The 21445-nt window shown below is 42.4% G+C and overlaps 2 protein-coding genes across 7 annotated transcripts in view; one reads left to right on the top strand and one right to left on the bottom strand.

Moving 5' to 3' along the window:
• The window catches only part of FRY (FRY microtubule binding protein), a 270718-nt gene extending 264223 nt beyond the window's left edge, over positions 1–6495 (top strand). For 3 of the 5 annotated variants that reach the window (XM_033235758.1, XM_033235737.1, XM_033235748.1), the window contains 2 exons: positions 1743–1945; positions 2569–6495. In XM_033235758.1, coding sequence (XP_033091649.1) covers positions 1743–1945; positions 2569–2827 — 462 coding nt within the window. In that variant the 3' untranslated portion in view covers positions 2828–6495. Of the gene's footprint in view, positions 1–1742; positions 1946–2568 lie in introns of those variants that run through there. The other 2 variants (XR_004443018.1, XR_004443019.1) reach the window with 2 other exon arrangements.
• A 5989-nt stretch (positions 6496–12484) lies between these two features.
• Positions 12485–21378, bottom strand: ZAR1L (zygote arrest 1 like). 2 transcript variants are annotated; one of them, XR_004443029.1, is made up of 4 exons: positions 21336–21378; positions 19352–19444; positions 17528–17602; positions 12485–12807 (listed from the first exon to the last, which is right to left on the bottom strand). XR_004443029.1 is itself a non-coding variant. In XM_033235810.1 (4 exons), the coding sequence occupies exons 1-4, from the start codon at positions 20633–20635 to the stop codon at positions 12664–12666; spliced, it is 966 nt and encodes a 321-aa protein (XP_033091701.1). In that variant the 5' UTR covers positions 20636–20723; the 3' UTR covers positions 12485–12663. The 2 variants fall into 2 exon arrangements, 1 of the variants encoding a protein (XP_033091701.1); XM_033235810.1 differs by lacking the exon at positions 21336–21378 and adding an exon at positions 19982–20723.
• Positions 21379–21445: the final 67 nt, after the last annotated feature.

Raw genomic sequence — 21445 nt, 5'->3', positions numbered from 1 at the left:
CAAAAAATTAGCTGGGCATGGTGGCCCATGCCTGTAATCCCAGTTACTTGAGAGGCTGGGGTAAGGGAATCACCTGAACCTGGGAGGCAGAGGTTGCAGTGAGCTGAGATTGCGTCACTGCACTCCAGCCTGGTGACAGAGCAAGACTCCGTCTCAATAAGTAAATAAATAAATAAATAAAGCAAACTTCTTTATTGTCTTATTTTAAGAAATTGCCCCAATCACCCCAATCTTCAGCCACCACCACCCTGATCAGTCAGCAGCCATTAACATTAAGGCAAGATCCTCTACCAGCAAAAAGATAATTACTCACTGAAGGCGCAGAGGATTGTTAGCCTTTTTTAGCACTAAAGTGTTTTTTAATTAAGGTATGTACATTTTTAGACTTAGTGTACTTAGACTACAATATTGTGTAAACATAATTTTTATAGGCATGGGGAAATCAAAAAATTGACATGACTCACTTTATTGCAGATGTCTGGAACTGAATATTTCCAAGGTATACTCGGTGTGTGTATTTATATGGGTACATGCACACACAGTGCTTAAATACTATCTAAGTTTTAAATACTGTATATATATATATACACACACAATGTTTAAAACCTATCTAGGTTTAAAGTAAGAAGAAATGTGCTTTCAAATTTAAAACCATATACAAAATTAAGATATTCTAATATCTTGTTTTAAAATATGATTTCAGTAAATTTTAAACCTACTTCTATAGTAGGTAGTTGTATTTAACAGGCATGTGTGCAAAGAAAAACTGATCCTTCAAAGCTTCAGTTTTTTATAGTTTGTACCATGAGTGAGTTGGGAATGAAGAGGAAAAGCAAAGATGTTGAATAAATAACTTTCCAAAGTAAACAGGCATCATCAACTTGCATTACAAAGAGAAAAAAAACCTTTAATTTTATGCCAATTTTTTTAATGTTCTTGAGATAAAATTGCAAAACTACCATCTTCCATAGTATATTTTGAGACACTTAAAAGTAACACAGGTTTTCTTATGCTTTACTTTTTAACACTCTGGATCCTTTGGTTCCAATACCTTCGAGGTAAAATATGTTTTACTGCTGTAGCATTAATACAAACATTAGTTTAAGATTATTCCTCCTCCTCAAAGTTGTGTCTTCAGCACTTTCCCATGGCATGGAACCAAGAGTGAGAAAAACTTATTATTAGGACAGAGTCCTTGGTCACGATTACGTTTATTGAGCACTTAGGTGCTGGACTGTACTAAGCATTTTGTGTACATTATTTCTACTTAATCTTTAAAATAAACCTTTAGGATGTCTATTATCTTCAGTCTCACAGATGAGAAAACTGAGGCACATAAAAGTCAATTAACTTGTCCATGTCCCTACAGTACACTGCAGAGCTGGCATTTGAACCCAGATCTTACTCACTCTTGAGCCTGATCTCTTGTATTCTTTCCTTCTGTATTTATTCCCTATTTAAGTAGAACTTAAGTAGAAACCATTTTAAATGAAGTCAATCTTTTCTATAAGGAGAGCATCTCAGCAGTTGACACGTATCCAATGCATCCAACTCCACAATCCCCTACACGTACCATGGAGTACAATGTCATCTATCCTATTTGAATTTACCAAGGTATTAAGCTTATGCTTAACCACACCCATAAGATCCTTTTTTTTCTTTTTCTTTTTTTTTCTTTTGGGATATAAAATTCCCCCAGCACCTAAATATAGTTTAAAAAACCTTTTTTTTTTTTGAAACAGCTGCTGAATATGTCCAGGGAACTGAGTGACCTAAAGAAACACCTGAAGGAAGCCAGTGCAGTCATTGCAGCTGACCCTCTCTATTCAGAGGGCGCGTGGTCCGAGCCTACCTTCACGTCCACTGAAGCGGCCATCCAGTCCATGCTCGAGTGCCTGAAGAACAACGAACTCGGCAAAGCTTTGCGGCAGATCAGGGAGTGCAGGTGACTGCTATTTCTTGTAGAGGTGGTTGCAGGAAATGTGCACCTGGTTGTTAGTCTGTCATGGTTGGAGTCTAGCCCACTATGGACAGCTAGATATTTTACAGGTCTCTTCTCAGATCTTTACCGCTGCCAAACCGGAAACACTCAGCTTTCAGAACACTACATGTTGAAAGTGTTGGTGTTGGTTCTGGCCATTTGTCATCCCTAAAATGACAACATGCTGAAGCACTTCAAAATATACCTTCGTATAATTTTTAACTAACATTTGAATATATCCTTTTTGGTTTTGCCCCTACATCCTGAGATTATATTCACATTCATTGAAACCAGAAGGCTATAGCAAATAAGGTAAATGTTTTAAGAGTATCAGATTCTATTCTGATATTTTTATACTTCTGATATCAAAATATTCAATAATCTAAAATTGATTATGGTGATGTTTGCACAACTCTGAATATACTAAAACCCACTGAATTGTGTACCTTAGATGAGTGAATTACCTAATAGGAGAATTCCATCTCAATGAAGCCTTTTCAAAAAGTAATATTCTTATATTAATGAAGACTCATAAGCTCCCAACTTTTTATAGTGCCTCTAATCTGTGCTATTATTTTTGACTGCAGAAGTCTGTGGCCCAATGACATCTTTGGAAGCAGTTCTGATGATGAGGTCCAGACACTACTGAATATTTATTTCCGTCACCAAACTCTGGGACAGACGGGTACTTATGCCCTGGTGGGGTCTAACCAGAGCCTGACCGAGATCTGCACCAAGCTGATGGAGCTGAACATGGAGATCCGGGACATGATCCGCAGGGCCCAGAGTTACCGAGTCCTCACTACTTTTCTTCCAGACTCCAGTGTTTCTGGCACTAGTCTCTGACAGGAGCCTCCTGTCCCCACTGGGTTCCAAACTGGCAGTGCTGCCATGCTGGGGCGACATCATTCGATGTCTTCTCAGCCTTCAAAAGGCTTGGACAGACTGTTCTCCCTCTTGTTACCTGTAGGGCTTTTTCTAAAGAGGATGACAGAACTTCCAATGTGTAGCAATACTATAAGAACCAAGGTAGCTTAGAACGTCCTGGACAGACTCCACCCGTCACGCTGTGTGGCACAAATGTGTTACGTTTGACCAAGCATATGCAACTCACTACTGAAGAAGTGACTTCCGTTGCATACCAAAGCCGACTACACTGAACAGTACCTTCCTTTCTAGAAATGATTTTAGATTGGCAAAAGTGCAATGTTTTCTTCACTCAAAAAATTTTATATTATCAAACATGTACATTCTTTCCCTTTCTTGTTCCGTTTTCTTTTCTTTTTTCTTTTTCCTTTCTTTGGTGGGCTGAGAAAGGGGCAGGCAACATGAAGCTGGCCACTGAAAACTGTAAGACGGTCAAACGCTGACAGCCTGTGTATGTGAAAAGGGAATTGTAAACGGACTGCAATGTAATGTACACTGTAATTTGAATACAATTGCTGTATCTAAAAGGAGCTGCTATGAACTACCTTTCTTATGTTGCTAGGCTACTGTTTCTGAAAGCCCTGGATCTCTTTGCACCAAAAATGGTCCAGATAGACTCTTTTTCAGGATCTTGGCTGCTTTTTACTAGAAGGTTGCTTTTATGAGCATATTTATACTGCTGAAGGATGAGTGTTAATTTTAATTAACTTTGCCATTTTGTAGAGAAAACTATTCACAATATAAATCCCATGTCTTTTCACCTGTCAGGCATGCATATTTTAATATCTGTTTGGATAGCCAGAAGTAGAATCATAAAGGTAAACTATGAGTTGTTTCTTTGTTTCTTAAATGTCCTATTTTATGTGTAATATATATGTAAAGGGCCATTCTTAAGTTCTCTCCTTAAACTTAATGCTATCAAGTGTTAGATGTGTGCATGTGAACTTGTTGCACAGCGGAAATATATTCAGTTTATCTATGTAACTTATTCACTCTGTAAATACATTTAAAGTTTTGTGATGTAAGCTTAATTGATATTCTGTTCAGAACTTTCTTTAGACTAAAAAAAAAAAAAAGAAGAAGAAGAAGAACAAAATACATGTTGACCATGGACTTTATTTCTGGTTAATGAAAATGTTTGTCCTGGGCACACATGAAGTTCTGCATATGGGTTGCCAAAGTAATACCCCCAAGGGGCACCCCTCACGTGTATGCTCTGAATGGCACCCATGGGGGTCATGCCATGCATGGCCCTGTGAAGCTGGAGGTAAGTATAATCTCTTTGGAAGTTGGCATCAAAACTGTGAGCTTCAACCAATTCTGTGTAATCAACAAAAGAGAAAAATCAGAAAAAAGTGAGAGCTCTAATTCTCTATAACCTATAATTAGATTGTCATCCTTCAAATTAGGAAATTGATTCTATAGTGAGCAGGAAAAAGTAGTAGAGTTTTAATTCTGTCACCAACACCTATCCCCTACCTACCCCACTAAGAAAACAGGAACACAGGGAGAAATATGTAACAATCTCAGTTATGCTGTCTTCCTACTCATATTTTACATGGACCAACAAATATAACTTGCTTTACTAGCATATGGCTACTGAATCATTGGCAGTAATAATATTCTAGGAGTACCCTACAGAAGAGAGCCTAACCTAGGATTTTTTTTTTATGTTACCACAGATACAACTACTAGATTTTAATAATTTTCTGGACTGCTGACAACATATTTTTCTGATGATTTATTTTCTCAACTTGCCTGAAAGATGATTTGCTATGATTTGTAGAAACAACTGAATCACGATCTCTCTGAAAAATACCTCATAAAATAAAGGTTTCCGTGGGTAACCACAGTAGACAACTTTCAGAGAGTCTTGTTGGGAGCCACAGTAGAAAGAACAGATTCGCCATGAATTGAATTTTCTACCATGCCTGCTTACCCAGCAGAGAACCACTGCGATGTTTTACTCTTAAGCAAGAAAGAAAGAAAAAAAAAGATTTCAACAGGACATTGCAATCTAAGATATTAACATAGGAAGCAGTGGTTTGTGTTTTTCTCAATTTTATTTTTAAAAGGAGATATATTAATGTGAAAGGTTCTTCTACTTTTCCTCTATCTCTTCACCTCCTCTACTTTAAGTGGAGATGGGAAAAATTATGTAGGATGCAGCCACACTCCAGCAGAGCCCAGCAATAACTTAAGATCTACCAGTCAAATCTTGTCGGCTACTCCTCTGTGCCTCTGTTACGGAAGCATTCGTGTTAATTGCCTTCCCCAGGGATACAAAGAAGTAGAGGTACCAAAGGAAAGGGTAGATATTTAACAGATGCCTCAGTGATAAGAAAGATGCCTCCTTGTGTCTCACTGTTTTCTAGCAGTGAAACATGATCCACTTTGTATCCACCTGCAGAATAAAGCAATCCAGACAGGTGCTCTGTAACTTAGACATCACTTGATTAAAATTATAGTCTCCAAATACAGTGTTTTAGAAAAGGCACTGCACATTTTTAGAGGCACGTGAATGTCATTCCCACCTCTAACCCAGCTAGCATTGGTGAGATGTTAAGAAAATGTGCTGGCGTTGCTGTGAAATCAAGATGCCTGTAATTGTAGGCATCACACACATGCATGAACATCCAGAGGTAGGTCTCAAGGCTCTTCTGGTTCCAAGTCCTAACAAACAATGATCTTTTCAGTGAACTGTAGAATTCTGGAAAGAATAAGGGTGCCTCCAGGCTGCTTACATCAATAACTTACACGTGCTTCCCGATGCCCGCCTTAACAAGAAAATCAGTGTCCACGGGTATTAGGGTGTGTTCATTGTATCTCAATGAAACTAGTTTTTAAAGTTTTCAGTGCATTTGTTTTAGATCAATTAATATTTGAATACCTATCATGACCCCGGATATTTCTTTGTTCAGTAAATATTGATTGCGTACCCACTCTGGGCTAGGCACTGTTTTAGAGGATACCACAGCTATCAAAACAGAGGTGGTCCCTGTTCCCATGAGGCTCCTACATTTGAGTGGAGGAAGAGGTGCTTGTCTATGTTGGGTAATGATTAGTGCCATGAAGAACAAAACAGTGAGTAATGCGGACGGGGCTATCTTAGCTGTCACTCTAATAGGGTGATGTCTGAGGAGAGATCTGAATGAAGTGGGGGATACAATGGATATCCAGGGAAAAGAGCATTCCAGCAAAGGGAAAAAACACACGCAGAGACCCTGAAGGAGCTGTAGGATCACTTTGTCGAAGGGACAGCAAGGAAGCCAATGACTGGGTGAAATGAGTGAAGAGAGCATTCAGAGAGGACAGCCAAAAGCTCTGTGGGCCACAGCAGGACTTTGTCCCTTGCTGAGCAAGATGGGAAGCCAGTGAATGTTTGCGGGCAGGGTAGTGACATGCTGTGACTTATGTTTAAAAGGATTACTCCATTTGGGATGATGAAGAAAACCTCTATAACAAAAGTTCTGTTGTGGTGGTTATACAGCACTGTGAATGTACTTAATGCCAATGAATTGTGTACTTTAAAATGGCAACTTTTATGTTATATGTTTTGCCACAATAAAAATAATTTTTTTAAAGGATCCCTGTGGCTGCTATGTGCAGAACAGACTGTAGATGGGCAGGGGTAGAAGCAGGAAGACTAGAGAGACGGCTGTGGCAACAGTGCAGTCACCAGGCGATGCTGGCTTGAGCTAGGGTACTAGCAACAGAAGTGATTAGTTGTGGGCATGTTCTGGAAATAGTTCAGAGCTAAAGCTGACAGGGCTCACCAATGACACATGGAATGGGAGAGAGTTGGGCCCAAACCACTGGAGGAATGGAGTTGCCGCTAACTGCGACGAGGGAATGCATGTTTGGGAGGTAGAAACCAAGATTATTCTTCAGACATGTTAACTTTGAGATGTCTGATATCCAAGACAAGATGGTGAGTAAACAGGTAGATATGTGAGTCTGTTGTTGAGGAGCAAAGTCTGGGCTAAAGACATACATATGGCTGGGACTGGGATTGCTCATAAAAATTAGAGTGTAGGTAATGGGCTCAAAATCTCAGATGCACATTAAATCATGTCGAGGACTTAAAACCCCAACACTCAGGCTTCCTCTTCATTGATTTAATTGGTCTGAAGCTGTGCTCAAACTCCAGCGCTGTTTAAGATTCCCCAGATGATTCTAATCCACTGCCAAGATCGGAACATTGCTTTCTCTGTTCTCAGCCCTAAGAATCACCCCAGGGTATTTGTCAAAAATGCAGAATCCCTCAGGTTGACCCCTCTAGAGACCAGTTTGGTAAATCCAGCGCAGGATCCCTCAAATCAGCATTGCAACAGCCACACTCCGCTCTGAAAGACAATGAACTGTCCAGCGCAGGATCCCTCAAATCAGCATTGCAACAGCCACACTCCAATCTGAAAGACAATGAACTGTCCAGCGCAGGATTCCTCAAATCAGCATTGCAACAGCCACACTCCACTCTGAAAGACAATGAACTGTCCAGCGCAGGATCCCTCAAATCAGCATTGCAACAGCCACACTCCGCTCTGAAAGACAATGAACTGTCCAGCGCAGGATCCCTCAAATCAGCATTGCAACAGCCACACTCCGCTCTGAAAGACAATGAACTGTCCAGCGCAGGATCCCTCAAATCAGCATTGCAACAGCCACACTCCACTCTGAAAGACAATGAACTGTCCAGCGCAGGATCCCTCAAATCAGCATTGCAACAGCCACGCTCCACTCTGAAAGACAATGAACTGTCCAGCGCAGGATCCCTCAAATCAGCATTGCAACAGCCACACTCCACTCTGAAAGACAATGAACTGTCCAGCGCAGGATCCCTCAAATCAGCATTGCAACAGCCACACTCCGCTCTGAAAGACAATGAACTGTCCAGCGCAGGATCCCTCAAATCAGCATTGCAACAGCCACACTCCGCTCTGAAAGACAATGAACTGTCCAGCGCAGGATCCCTCAAATCAGCATTGCAACAGCCACACTCCGCTCTGAAAGACAATGAACTGTCCAGCGCAGGATCCCTCAAATCAGCATTGCAACAGCCACACTCCGCTCTGAAAGACAATGAACTGTCCAGCGCAGGATCCCTCAAATCAGCATTGCAACAGCCACGCTCCGCTCTGAAAGACAATGAACTGTCCAGCGCAGGATCCCTCAAATCAGCATTGCAACAGCCACGCTCCGCTCTGAAAGACAATGAACTGTCCAGTGCAGGATCCCTCAAATCAGCATTGCAACAGCCACACTCCGCTCTGAAAGACAATGAACTGTCCAGCGCAGGATCCCTCAAATCAGCATTGCAACAGCCACACTCCACTCTGAAAGACAATGAACTGTCCAGTGCAGGATCCCTCAAATCAGCATTGCAACAGCCACACTCCACTCTGAAAGACACTGAACTGGGAAAAACTTCCTACATAGCAAAGTGCTTTCTTCTTCTAAAGCATACCCCCAATTGTTTTTCCACGTAGGCTGCTGGTGTAGTGATTCTACCCAGATCTGTCATTGATCTTTTTGTAACTTTGTTTCCTATTCGAGGTCACAGTGAGTGAGTAGCTAGAATTTACTGCATCCACTTACAGATCAGTTTCCTGGCAGATGCCTCCTTGTCTGTCACCATCTTCTGTAATCCAGATCCCTCTTTAAACAGCAAACTTGCGTGGATATTGTATTCGAATTTCAGATTCCAAGAACTTGGGCCACCTGGTGCGAACTTCCAGGCGCTCCTCGGCCAGGAGAATGAAGAGATTCCTCCAGGTCCCCTTTACTATGTCCAACTCTTCTCTCCTCATCTCTATTTCAAAAAGCCAAAATTCTTGCCACCTGGCTGTACTAGCCACCTCCTTCCCCAACCCCATCACTGTCATCCACAGCAATGGCTGTGCCCCTCAGCTGCATTAGAAGCACTGGGGAAGCTTTTTAAAAATCCTGAGGCTTAGGCCTCCCTGCGGATCCCTTAAATCCTTTTTTTTTTGAGACGGAGTCTCGCTCTGCTGCCCAGGCTGGAGTGCAGTGGCCGGATCTCAGCTCACTGCAAGCTCCGCCTCCCGGGTTTACACCATTCTCCTGCCTCAGCCTCCGGAGTAGCTGGGACTACAGGCGCCCACCACCTCGCCCGGCTAGTTTTTTGTATTTTTTTAGTAGAGATGGGTTTCACCATGTTCGCCAGGATGGTCTCGATCTCCTGACCTCGTGATCCGCCCGTCTCGGCCTCCCAAAGTGCTGGGATTACAGGCTTGAGCCACCACGCCCGGCCCCTTAAATCCTTTATAACGCTCCTCTGATAATTTTGAATTGCAGCCGGGCTTGGGAACTGCTGACCGAAAGCCCTCCTGCTTCCTGCCCCTTACTCATCGGAGAGACTACAGCTTCTTGCTCAGCCCAGCTTCCGATGTCATTTCCAGGACTTCAGGAGTCTTGTGTATAACCTGTATGAAATCTTTTTTCTCTCATCCTGTTAACATTCTTATCTCCAGGCATTTTCACTCTGTTCCACCCAGTGATATCTGAGGAGAGATCTGAATGAAGTGGGGGATACAATGGATATCCAGGGAAAAGAGCATTCCAGCAAAGGGAAAAACACACGCAGAGACCCTGAAGGAGGAGCAGGATCACTTTGTCGAAGGGACAGCAAGGAAGCCAATGACCGGTTGAAATGCCATCCAGTTTCCTGGCTATACCAAAACGTGATTCATAGCAGTAAGTGAACCAGCTCCAGAATCCCACCTTCAGGCCCCTGCTCAGGAATGTTCCCAGTTCCCCTTTACTCCAGCCCCCACCCCAACAATTCTCCCGTAATGAGTATCAGTCTGTGGCCCTCACATGTCTTGACTCCCCTTTGGAACATGTTTAAATTCCATGGGTCATTATAATCCCTCCCTTGCTGACATTCACAAGGGATGCCCTAACTCTGTCTTACTCAGCTGGTTAAACGCCAAGTCTGGTTGAACCTAAAACTGACTCTTTCCACAGCTGCACCAGAAGTGTGGCATTACAAAGATGAAGATATTACTAGAATGCAAGTCACACATGTAGTGTCACACAAACAATGACACTGGTAATGTTACATTTCTAGTAATACCTTCACTACTAGAAGCGTCTTCATTACTAGAAGTGTGACGCTAGTATGCGACTGCAACCAAGAAAGTCTCAAATGTCAACACTGTCGGACAATCTTGTAATACACTTATACCTTCCTGATCCTTTCAATTTCCTAATGCCTGTGAAAGTTATTTCTCATTTTTCCTCTCTCCTCATCAGCATCCTGTCTCAGCTGATGGCTTTGCTTCATAATTCATTGAGTAAACAAATGAGTCTCACCTTCCCCACCAAAAATATACTTATCTTTAGCCCTGTATTCTAGGTGCTTCATCCTTTTCTAATCAAAGGAATATCACTGCTCCCCTCAGGGGCCAATTGCTCCACTGGCGCTCTGGACCCCATCTCTGCTGCCTATTCAAGGGCTTTGCTCCTGCAGACATTCCCCTCTCTGCTCTGCCATCAGCTTCTCTAAATGATTCCCTTTAATATGCCAACATACTCAGCGCCTCCCCTTTCCCCAAATGCCATTCTAGCTATCACCCGATGCTTTCTTACAGCAAAACATCTAGGAAGTACCACTTCTCTTCACTATTTGGACTTTAACACTGCTTCCATCCACACCATTCCATGGAAACTTCTCTCTTCAGCCTCACCTGTCACCTCCATGCTGCCAAATCCGATGGGCCTGTCGTCACCTTTCCCGACCTCCCAGCAGGATTTGACTCAGTTGACTTTCCTTCCTTCTGGAAATACTGTTTCTTCTTCATTTTCATCTCCTCATGCTCTTCCTATCCCTCTTGACCTCACCTTTCATCTAACCTCTAAGTTCCTGCTACTCCAAGTATAGTCTGGGGAACCAGCAGCATTGATGGCATCTGGGAGCTTCCTAGATCTGCAGTCTCAGACCCCAGACCTACTGAATCAGAATCTTCATTTAACAAGCTTACCCAGTGACTCCTGGGATGTTAAGGTTTTAGAATCATTGCTCTAAGTGTTCGTATGCCCCCAGAGCCCTGTGTTGTACTCCCTTTTTTCCTGCTTCTGTGAAACTGTATTTTTAAATTTTTTTATTTCCATAGGTTGTTGGAACAGGTGGTGTTTGGTTACATTAGTTAATTAGTGGTGATTTGTGAGATTTTGGTGCAGGTGATTCCATCCAGGCCCATGGTTTTAAAAACTATTTATCTCCAAATCTATCCCTAACTCTGACTTACCTCCTAAATTCCAGATACATATACCCAGTAGGCTACATGACATCTCCATTTGGATGTCTCCAGCACTTCAGACTTATGTTGAAAACAGAAGCCCTTCCCCACATTACTAAATAGCTCCACTAAAATAAGAGGTAAATGTATCGAGCCCTCAAAGTGACAGGCACTAATTATTCTAAGTGATGAACATGCCTCAACTCCTTTAGTTCCTATCTCTTGGTGGTGTGAGGACTATCATCATCTCCATTTTACAGATAGGTAAACTGAGGGAGAGAGAGTGACTTGCCCAAAATTATCTCTTAAGTACGGCAGCCAGGATTTGCAGGTAGGTAACCTGACCCCAGAACATGCCTCCTACCTGGTATAGCTCTCAATTCCATTCACCCTGCAGCTCAAAGCACATTAAGAGTCATTGTTTATTTCCTCCATCTTCCACTGCCAGCCCTGCACATTTTCAAACATTATCTTAAACCCATGGATTTCTCTTCCTCTCCCTGGCCACCACCCTTGTCCACGCCATCAGTTTGCTCATGTGTTCATTAACCTCCCAACCGGTCTCCCTCTAAAGTGAGCTTTTTGAAGTGAGAATGTGTCTGCACTGTTGAAAGCCCCTCATGGGCTGTCATTTGCTTAAACGTGGCCTTGAGAACCCTTTGTGATCAGAGCCCTGTCTTCTGCAGCCTCATGCCCCACGTCAGCCCCAGGAGGATCCTATTCCTCAGCCACTCAAGGCCTTTGCTCCTGCTGTTCCCTTAGATCAAAACCATCTTCTCCCAGCTCCCTTCATCCTGCAGGTCTCAATCTCATGTCACCTCTTCCCAGCCACCCTGTCTAAAAGATTACTCCCATAGCACCCTGTTTCCTTCATGGCATTTATCCCATTCTGAACTTGAGAAGTATAAATGTAATTGTGAAGCATGAAGCAAGTCCTACTCTACCTGGTTTAAATCCTGGCACCCTGCTCTGGCCTCTGTGTGCCTCCATCTCCTCAACTATGAAAAGGTACAATAGCTCCTACTTCATATGGCTGCTGTGGTGAGTTATAGCAATGCATGGCACATGCTAAAGGCTGCTTCAGCATTTGCTATAGTTGTGCATACTTGAAGGAAGGACCTTGCCCCTTCATCATCTCTATATATAACACTTAGAACCAGTGCTTAGAACATCCGACTTATACAAATTTGTCAAAAGAATGGCTATTTTTCTTCATTAGTTCCCCTTCATATAAGTGACAGTATCTACCATTTCCCAATGCCATATATTGATGTTTTCATACTAGGATCACCAATTAATGTGGCTTCACGGTCTAGTTCACATGCATTTATTTTCTTCTATTCACATTGTACAATTGTTACACAACCTACAAAAAGTACAAAAGCCTAGCCATTTTCCAATGCCAGGTCAGAGCCAAGTTGCAAAAAAGGAATACAGCACAGACAGTTACAAGAAGAGCTCAGAGGTCCTGTACAAGTCACACTGTACAAGTTACATCACATGTTTAAAGCTGTAAATATTGCCACAGGAGAATCTCTTGTCTTTGCAGCGACCACACAGTTCTTGTCGATGAGGCCTCCTTAGATCAATGTGTCTTTTCTTCTGAGGACAGGAACAATGAGACTTTGAGCAGGTCTTTAGGAAACAAGGAAGAGTTTGGACACTAAATGATTGCTTTAGTGTTTCAAATGTAATCCTCAAATCACAGTACTGCTCCCTATTACCCTATCCCTGGAAACCTTCATCCTCTGAGTCCTACAAGAAGGCCAAGACCAAGTTGTACAAAATTACTTGTATCACATTAAATGTCAAATATTTTTTCAAGATGATCACAGAAGATATTCCAGAGAATACTGTGGAGCCAATCAAGACAACATAATGTGAAAGAAGAATTTAAGAGTTTTGTAGAATTTCTTCACTCTGTAGATTTTTATATTTGTAGCTGAACCAGTCAAGGCAACATAGTGTAAGAGAAAAAAATTAATCAAGAGTTTTATAGAGTTTCTTCACTATGTAGATTTTTAGATTTGTAGGCAGGTCAGGGTGAGTGGCAGTGGGTAGGAATTAAGTGAACATTTAAAAAAGACTAGAGCAGATGTTCTCAACCAGGGGTGATTTTACTCCATCTCCAACCCCAGTGGGCATTTGGCAATGTCTGAATATATTTTGGGTGGTTAAAACTGGTAGAGAGGGGTATTCTGGAGGGAAGTAATGTTTCTTTCCAGTCGTGTCCAACCTTTACTAGGATCTATAACAGTGCCTTTTGACCATTATCTCATTTCTGTCTTCCAATAATTAAAACTAATATCCTATGGAAACTGGTACATTACCCTGGTTCCATCCCCCCAACCCTGCCAATCTTTGACATTGATAATCACTGTTCTATTTTCTACATGTCCCATAGCCACACAGAATAAATCAAGATTTACTTTTTTTATTTTTTATTTATTTATTTATTTATTTATTTATTTATTTTGGAGACGGAGTCTCACTCTGTCTCCCAGTCTGGATGGAGTGCAGTGGTGAGATCTTGGCTCACTGCAACCTCCATCTCCTAGGTTCAAGCAATTGTCCCTGCCTCAGCTTCCTGAGTAGCTGGAATTACAGGCACTCGCCACTAGGCCCAGCTAATTTTTGTATTTTTTAGTAGAGATGGGGTTTCACCATGTTGGCCACGCTGGTCTTGAACTCCTGACCTGAGGTGATCCATCCGCCTTGGCCTCCCAAAGTGCTGGGAATACAGGCGTGAGCCACCATGCCTGGCCAACATGTACCTTTTTATATTGTGAAAACAGACATTTTTATTATTCTAATTGCAGTCTTAAACATGATTTAATCAAACTGTTCTGTTGAAGAATATGCCTCCTTATAAGAAAATTCTAACAAGTAACACTCACATGGTGTTTACTATGTGCCTAGCACTCTCTTAAGCACTTTATATATATGAATTCATTTAATTCGCGCAACATCCTTACAAAGAAAGGCTCAATAAAATAAGGATTTACCCTAAAGGTAGATTTCTGCTTCTGGAAATGGTGGATTAGGTAATTCTAACCAAGTCTCCTGGATGACTACAAACGCTGAGCTAAAAATAACTGTTTGGATCACTGAGAAATTATCAGAGCATTAGAGATGAAAACCCAGAAATAGGTGGGCGCTTGATGTCTGGGACTGTTTACTCTCACTATAGACTGTTTACTCTCACAAGAACTGTGTGGTCGATGACAAGAACTGTGTGGTCGAACACACGTGATAGCTAGCACTCAATCAAAAATAACCAGGTACTGTATATGAGGAGACACAACAATATGCTTGAAAGCCAAGAGGAAAGCAATAGACTCACAGGGTATTGAGTTAATGGAGTTCTCTGACACAGATTTTAAAGTCACTAAGTGCTAATATGTTCAAGGAAATAAAACGAATATTTCCAGCAGAAAAACTGAAGTTTTCTTCTAAAGAAAAAAAATTCTAGAACAGAAAAATACAACAAATAAAATCAATAGTTCAATGGATGTTTTAATCACAGATTAAAAAGAGCTGAGATGAGAAATACAAATGGAAGATGGTTTAGTAGACAATATTCAGCCTAAAGCAGGAATAGCTAAAAGCATGGAAAATATAGATAAGCACATAAGAGACAGAAAGAAATATGGTGCAAAGGTCTAGTATGAGTAATCGGAAGAAAGAAGGAATAGGAGAAGTAACATTTGAAAAGATAACAGTTGATAATTTCTCAAAAGTACTGAAAATCTTTAAGCTGCAGTTTCAAGAAACACTATGAAACTCAAGCAGGACAATTACAAAGAAACTACAACTAGGCATATCATTGTAAAACTGCTGAAAAACCAAGGCAAAGAGAAGTAAGCAAATTTAAGAAGGGGAAAGAGAAGAGGAGATTACTTCAAAAGAGATGCAGTAAGACCTATACTGTTTCATAGAAACAATGAAATTCAGATCCTTAAAGGGCAGAAAGAACTATTTCCAACCTAGAAATTCTATGCCCAGTGAAAATATCTCTTAAAAAGGCATCCAGGCCGGGCGCGGTGGCTCAAGCCTGTAATCCCAGCACTTTGGGAGGCCGAGACGGGCGGATCACGAGGTCAGGAGATGGAGACCATCCTGGCTAACACAGTGAAACCCCATCTCTACTAAAAAAAAAATACATAAAGCTAGCCGGGTGAGGTGGCGGGCGCCTGTAGTCCCAGCTACTCAGGAGGCTGAGGCAGGAGAATGGCGTAAACCCAGGAGGCGGAGCTTGCAGTGAGCTGAGATCCGGCCACTGCACTCCAGCCTGGGCAACAGAGCGAGACTCTGTCTCAAAAAAAAAAAAAAAAAGATATCCAAGGCTGGGTGTGATGGTTCATGCCTATAATCCCAGCACTTTGGGAGGCCGAGGCAGGTGGATAATCTGAGGTCAGAAGTTCGAGACAAGCCTGGCCAACATGGAGAAACCCCGTCTATACTAAAAATACAAAAATTAGCCGGGCGTGGTGGCATGCGTCTGTAGTCCCAGCTACTGGGAAGGCTGAGGCAGGAGAATCACTTGAACCCAGGAGTCAGAGGTTGCAGTGAGCCGAGATCATGCCACTCCAGCCTGGGCGATAGAGCAAGACTCTATCTCAAAAAACAAAAAGATATCCGGACAAAATAGAATTTGTCACCTCCAGACCAATACTATAGAAAACATTGAAGTCCGAGTCAAAGGAAAGTGGCCCTAGAAACAAGAAGATACAAAGAATAACAGAAATAATGTGTAGCTAAAACTAAATGAATATACACAATAATCTTATAAAATTTTAAATATAAGTAAAATAGGTATACAATAATAGCATATAAGTTAGGATGTAGTTAGAGTGTTCTGGAGTCATTGCATTGTCTGTGAAAGGCAAGATTAGGCCGAGTGCAGTGGCTTACGCCTGTAATCCCAGCACTTTGGGAGGCTGAGGCGTGTGGATCATGAGGTCAGGAGTTTGAGACCAGCCTGGCCAACATAGTGAAACCCTGTCTCTACTAAAAATACAAAAATTAGCCAGGTGTGGTGGTGGTGGGCACCTATAGTCCCAGCTACTTGGGAGGCTGAGGGAGGAGAATCACTTGAACCCAGGAGGCGGAGCTTGTAGTGAACCAAGATTGCACCTGCACCACTGCACTCCAGCCTGGGCAACATGGCAAGATTGTCTCAAAAAAAAAAAAGGCAAGATTAACAATTTAGAGTTTGACAAGTCAGATAGTCATGTTTTTTCTATGGTAACCATCAAAAGGACATTAAAAAATGATAGAAAGGAAAATGAAATATTAAAAAAAATTCAAGTGAACACAAGAGAAAAGAAAAAGGGGTGGAGTAAAAAGAAAATACCTTTAAACCCAGTTTAATAAGTAGTTATATCGAACATCAGACTGAGAATGTCAGACTAGAAAATCAGAGGATGAATCACTTATAAGCCAGTTTTCAAAATATCATATATTTTATTTATTTATTTATTTTTGAGATGGATTCTTGCTCCGTCACCCAGGCTGGAGAGCAGTGGCACCATCTTGGCTTACTGCAACCTCCATCTCCCGTGTTCAAGCGATTTTTCTGCCTCAGCTTCCTGAGTAGCTGGGACTACAGGTGCCCGCCACCAGGCCCGGCTAATTTTTGTATTTTTAGTAGAGACAGGGTTTCATCATATTGGCAAGGCTGGTCTCAAACTCCTGACCTCGTGATCCGCCCACCTTGGCCTCCCAAAGTGCTGGGATTACAGGCGTGAGCCACCACGCCCGGCTCATTTATTTCTACTAATTATAGAAAAAGAAGAAATATTGTTAACTAAGGACTTAGATTTAAAAACATATTGATTACAAAAAGCAAGTTAAGGATCTCATCCAATTCTGTGAATTTCTAAACATTGGAGACACCATAGAATCCAGTCAGAGCTCTGATACTATCCATCTAAACTTGGGAAAGTTATTTTTGAACTTAGCTTTCAGATCTATAAAATGGAAATAACATCTCCCATAAAAATTAGATGACAGGAGGTAATGCATGTAAAGCACTATCTCAAAATGTGGCATGTAGTAAACAATTAATTGCAGTTACCTTTTACATTACTACATTCTAACTATGCCCAGGGTGTCAGAGGACACACACACACACCCCATAAGGCAACTTGAAATAGTGAATCTTCCCCTCTTTCCCTTCCAAAAAGATGCAAACTAGAATTTATGCTTCCATTTTTCTAAAATATAACATTTCAAACATACAGAACACTCCTATACCAATATCCAGCTGTATCAAATCCTAACATTTTGTCACAGAGGCTTCATTTTAGGAATGAAACATTATAGACACAATGGAAGTGTTTCGTATGCTCACCTGACATTGGATTGCTTCTACTCGATAAGGGTTAAAACTCTTTTGGCATTTACAACAGAGTTGTTTGAAATAAACCTAAAGAGAAATATGTTTTTTTCAAAATACAAGCTTTTATACATACCCACACCCTGCAGAGGCTCCCAGTTCTTAATTTAAGTAATCCATTCCCTTGCCTTGTATATTGCTTTTACCAACCTCTACCCTTGAGGTTTCAAGGTATACTAGTTCTTACTAATCACTTTTTCTTTGAATCTAATTTTCCTTACCCATAAAATTGGAATAATAACCTCCGCCTCCTGGGTTCAAGTGATTCTCCTGCCTCACCCACCCGAGTAGCTGGGATTACAGGTGCCCGCCACCACACCTGGCTAATTTATTGTATTTTTAGTAGAGACTGGGTTTTGCCATGTTGGCCAGGCTGGTCTCGAACTCCTGGCCTTAAATGATCCACCCACTTCGGCCTCTCAAAGTGCTGGGATTACAAGCCTGAGCCACCGCACCCAACTGGAATACCATTATTAATACTTACTTTTTCCATAGTTCTGAAAACTCCCTAATAATGTACACCAAGTACCACGGTAGATACTCAAGGACAAAGACTTTTGTCCTTGTCTTTTAGCTCTTACATGTTTCATTTTTCAGTATTTTCTGGCTTAAACTTTAAATTACTTGTGGTTACCTATCAATACCACCTGCTTTCAAGGTTTTGTGCAATTTCCTGTGCACATTTTCTCCCTTCCTTGCTTGGTGAACTCTTCCTCCTATTTATTCTTTAAAATCCTGCTTGGACATCAAGCTGTCTTCCCTCAGACAGGGCTAATCCCCTCCTTCCTGTGCTATCTCTCTGTACTGCTTCCATATGAAGGATGCTACTGCATATATTGCCAAATTACATTTTGTTTCCATCGCTCCTATCAAAATAAATTCCTTGAGAACGAGTTCTATGTTTTGTTCTTTGTATCCTAGTGCCTTGGAATGTTTGAATTAAACTCGTTTTTCTTCTGGCAAGAGAAGGAAGTAAATTCAACTTCAGTTTTAAAAATCTATTCCCTCTCCAGGTCTCTAGTAAACAGCTAGTGTGAGAAGTCAGGTTTTCATCCGGAACTCAAGGCCTCTTTGCCCTCTCTCTCCACAGTCCTTTGGCCAGTAAGGCAATTTCTAAACATGCGATAGCACAGGGCGTTCACACTCAAATGCAATAACATCGGGCCACGTAGACTGTTGCAAAACGACGTGCACAGGGCAAGGAAAAGAAGAGGAGGCCTTAGGGGCAGCCTGCTGTTCTCAGTCTCAAACAAGGGTCTCTAATGACCAGAGCCTACGGGATTCATGAAGATAAAGAAATGCAGAATTTAATGTGAAGTCTTTTCCAATCCTAATATGTTGGCAATTAAATTAGGAAGGAGGCAAAGGAAACCTTAGGCGTAGCCTAAGTCTCTTACAGGGAAATCTTTACAGGAAGTTTTTTCACTTATTGCTCCACCTTGTGGACAAACAGTGGAAATTTCCTAGCGCTAAGGCCCAGACCTATTCCAAGCATACCAACTAAAAAACGGTTACAAAAACTTCCAGCGTACACAAGGACAAAAGCTCATCTAAGTAACCTGACATTTTGTCAACTATAACGCCAGAGTATGGTTCGGAAACTCAGGTCCGATTCAGTTCCATTCGTTCACTGAGCACTTCCGGTACACCTGGCACCGGGGATGCCACCAAGATCAAGACAAGTCTGTGACAGTCATGCTTCCTCAGGAATCAGATTCTTCCTCGCTTAACATCTGTGCCCACCCCATCCTTCTCTCACCTCCTACTCATTTTACTTACCTTGTTCGTTCCAGAAATGCACCACACGTAAGCACTCTCCCACCTGGTCTTACAATCTTTACAGTGAAAATAGCCATATTTTGGTTCCAAAAACTGAAAGTAAAGAAGAAAAGTACTTTACCATCATACAAGGGGAAAAAAGCCAGATCCTTCTTTATGACTTTGTATAAGAAAAAAAATGACTTCTTTAACCTCACTTATATCTATTCTCAAGACTACTGCATTAATTCAGTTGCTCATCTCTCATAAAGATTACTCTGGGATTCTTTTTGCTGCCGTCTTTGGTACTTTTCCAATCCATTTTCCACAATGCTACCGGCACAATCTTCCCAAAACGAAAGTCTGATTTCAAATATCACAGACTCGAAGCCCTTCTTCGTCTCCAAATTCCCCAGTAGCAGTAGTTGCCAGACTGTTGGTTTTCACAGGCTTAGTTGGGTTGGCACTTATTTTACCCAAAACTTACCAAACATACAGGCCACGTGAAATGCATATTTTCAGAGCTCCCTCTCCTTCAACAAGTACATGGAAGAAGAGAGAGAAGATTTTGCTCTTATTGCCCCCATAGATGGAAAAGGAGGGAGAGGATGGGGCAGGTCGAGGACTAAGAAGAGGGAAGAGAGGATCCACCTGGAAGTTGGGCCTCCGGAGAGGCTCGGTGGCGGCGTCTCCAGGAACCTGCTTGCTCTTAGTTTCCTGAGGGGACAGGGCGTCTTTCTCTCCCGATTCCTCCGGCTGCCCAGGTTCCTCCTGCCTGTCAGCTTCTGACCTCGGTGGTGATGGCTGCGGCTGGCTGGCCTCCTCAGGGCCCGGGAGCGCCTTGCTCTCCGCGTGGTCCCCATCTCTCCGCAGGCGGATCAAGCTCCTGCGGCCGGTGCCTGGCGAAGTGACCCCGCAAGCTGGCAGAGACTCCCGGGGGTCTCTGCCGTCCCAGGGGGAGCAGCTGCTGAGGGTGCGAGGCCCCAGCGAGCACTGCACAGCCTTGTCCACCCGCGGGCTCACCTGCACGCCCACCTCTTTGGTGTTGGGCTTGCACAGCCGCGGGCTCAGGCTGGGGTTCATCTGGGAGAGAATGGCCTTAAGCTGTGCCCTCTTGTAAGGGTCCATGCAGTAGTCAGGGGCGTTCGCGGGCACCAGCAGCCCTGGCCTGGCCAGAAAAGTGGGGGGACCCATATTTTGCCTCCAGTCGGGCTGTTTGTGCCCTGAGAGTCCAGGCTGGCCCAAAGGCACTGTGTTCCCATAACCCTGGTACAAGCCATAGGGAACACGGACAAAGCGCTCCATCCGCTCAGCAGGTGCTAAGGCGCAGCCTAATACCCTAGCCAGTTTGTTTGTGTCCTTATTTTGCCTTCCTCCTTCATCCGCCCCTTCTTTCTCCTGATTAGGTTGGTTCAGATTCATTCCTGGCTTCTCCATTTATTTCCGATTCTAATGGGAGCTGCCGCCTATTACCCTGATTGAGGAAGAGAAGCTCTAGCTACAGATGTCTAATTGCCACCTGATTCCTACCTAATTGCTTTTCCCTACCTCTTCAATTCACTGCTCAGGGAATCTTTTTTTCAAAGCTGTTTTTCATTTCCAGCTTATTCACACATTTGCTTTAATTAATGATTAATTCATATATTCCTGTAGTGACCATTCTAAAGATCCTTTGTAAGGTAATGTGGTAATGTTAGGTAATATTTTAAGGTACAGCCATTATGGACAACAGTATGGAGGTTCCCTTAAAAAAGTGAATAGAAGTACCAGATAATCCAGCAATCCCACCACTGGGTATTTACCCAAAGGAAATGAAAACAATATCCTGAAGAGATATCTTCACTTCCTTGTTCGTTGTAGCATTACCCACATTAGCCAAGTTATGGAAACAACCTAAGTGTCTGTTAACAGATGAATGGATAGAGAAATTGTGGCACGTATTTATACAATGGAATATTATTCAGTCTTAAAACAGGAGATCCTGGCCGGGCGCAGTGGCTCTCACCTGTAATCCCAGCAGCTTAGGAGGCCAAGGCAGGTGGATTCACCCGAGGTCAGGAGTTCGAGACTAACCTGGCGAACATGGTGAAACCCTGCCTCTAATAAAAATACGAA

Source organism: Trachypithecus francoisi, unplaced genomic scaffold, assembly GCF_009764315.1.
Source record: "Trachypithecus francoisi isolate TF-2019V2 unplaced genomic scaffold, Tfra_2.0 Contig01461, whole genome shotgun sequence".
Classification (NCBI taxonomy): domain Eukaryota; kingdom Metazoa; phylum Chordata; class Mammalia; order Primates; family Cercopithecidae; genus Trachypithecus; species Trachypithecus francoisi.
The sequence above is the reverse complement of the archived record's forward strand: the minus strand, read 5'-3'. Positions and strand labels throughout refer to the sequence as shown.

Coding starts and splice junctions, on each gene's coding strand:
- ZAR1L (XM_033235810.1), bottom strand. CDS start 20,635: ATGGAGCGCTTTGTCCGTGTTCCCTATGGCTTGTACCAGGGTTATGGG. Junction 19,445..19,981: donor TCCGGAGGCCCAACTTCCAG/GTGGATCCTCTC, acceptor CTTTACTTTCAG/TTTTTGGAACCAAAATATGG. Junction 12,808..17,527: donor TAGAAGCAATCCAATGTCAG/GTGAGCATACGA, acceptor TGTTTCCTAAAG/ACCTGCTCAAAGTCTCATTG.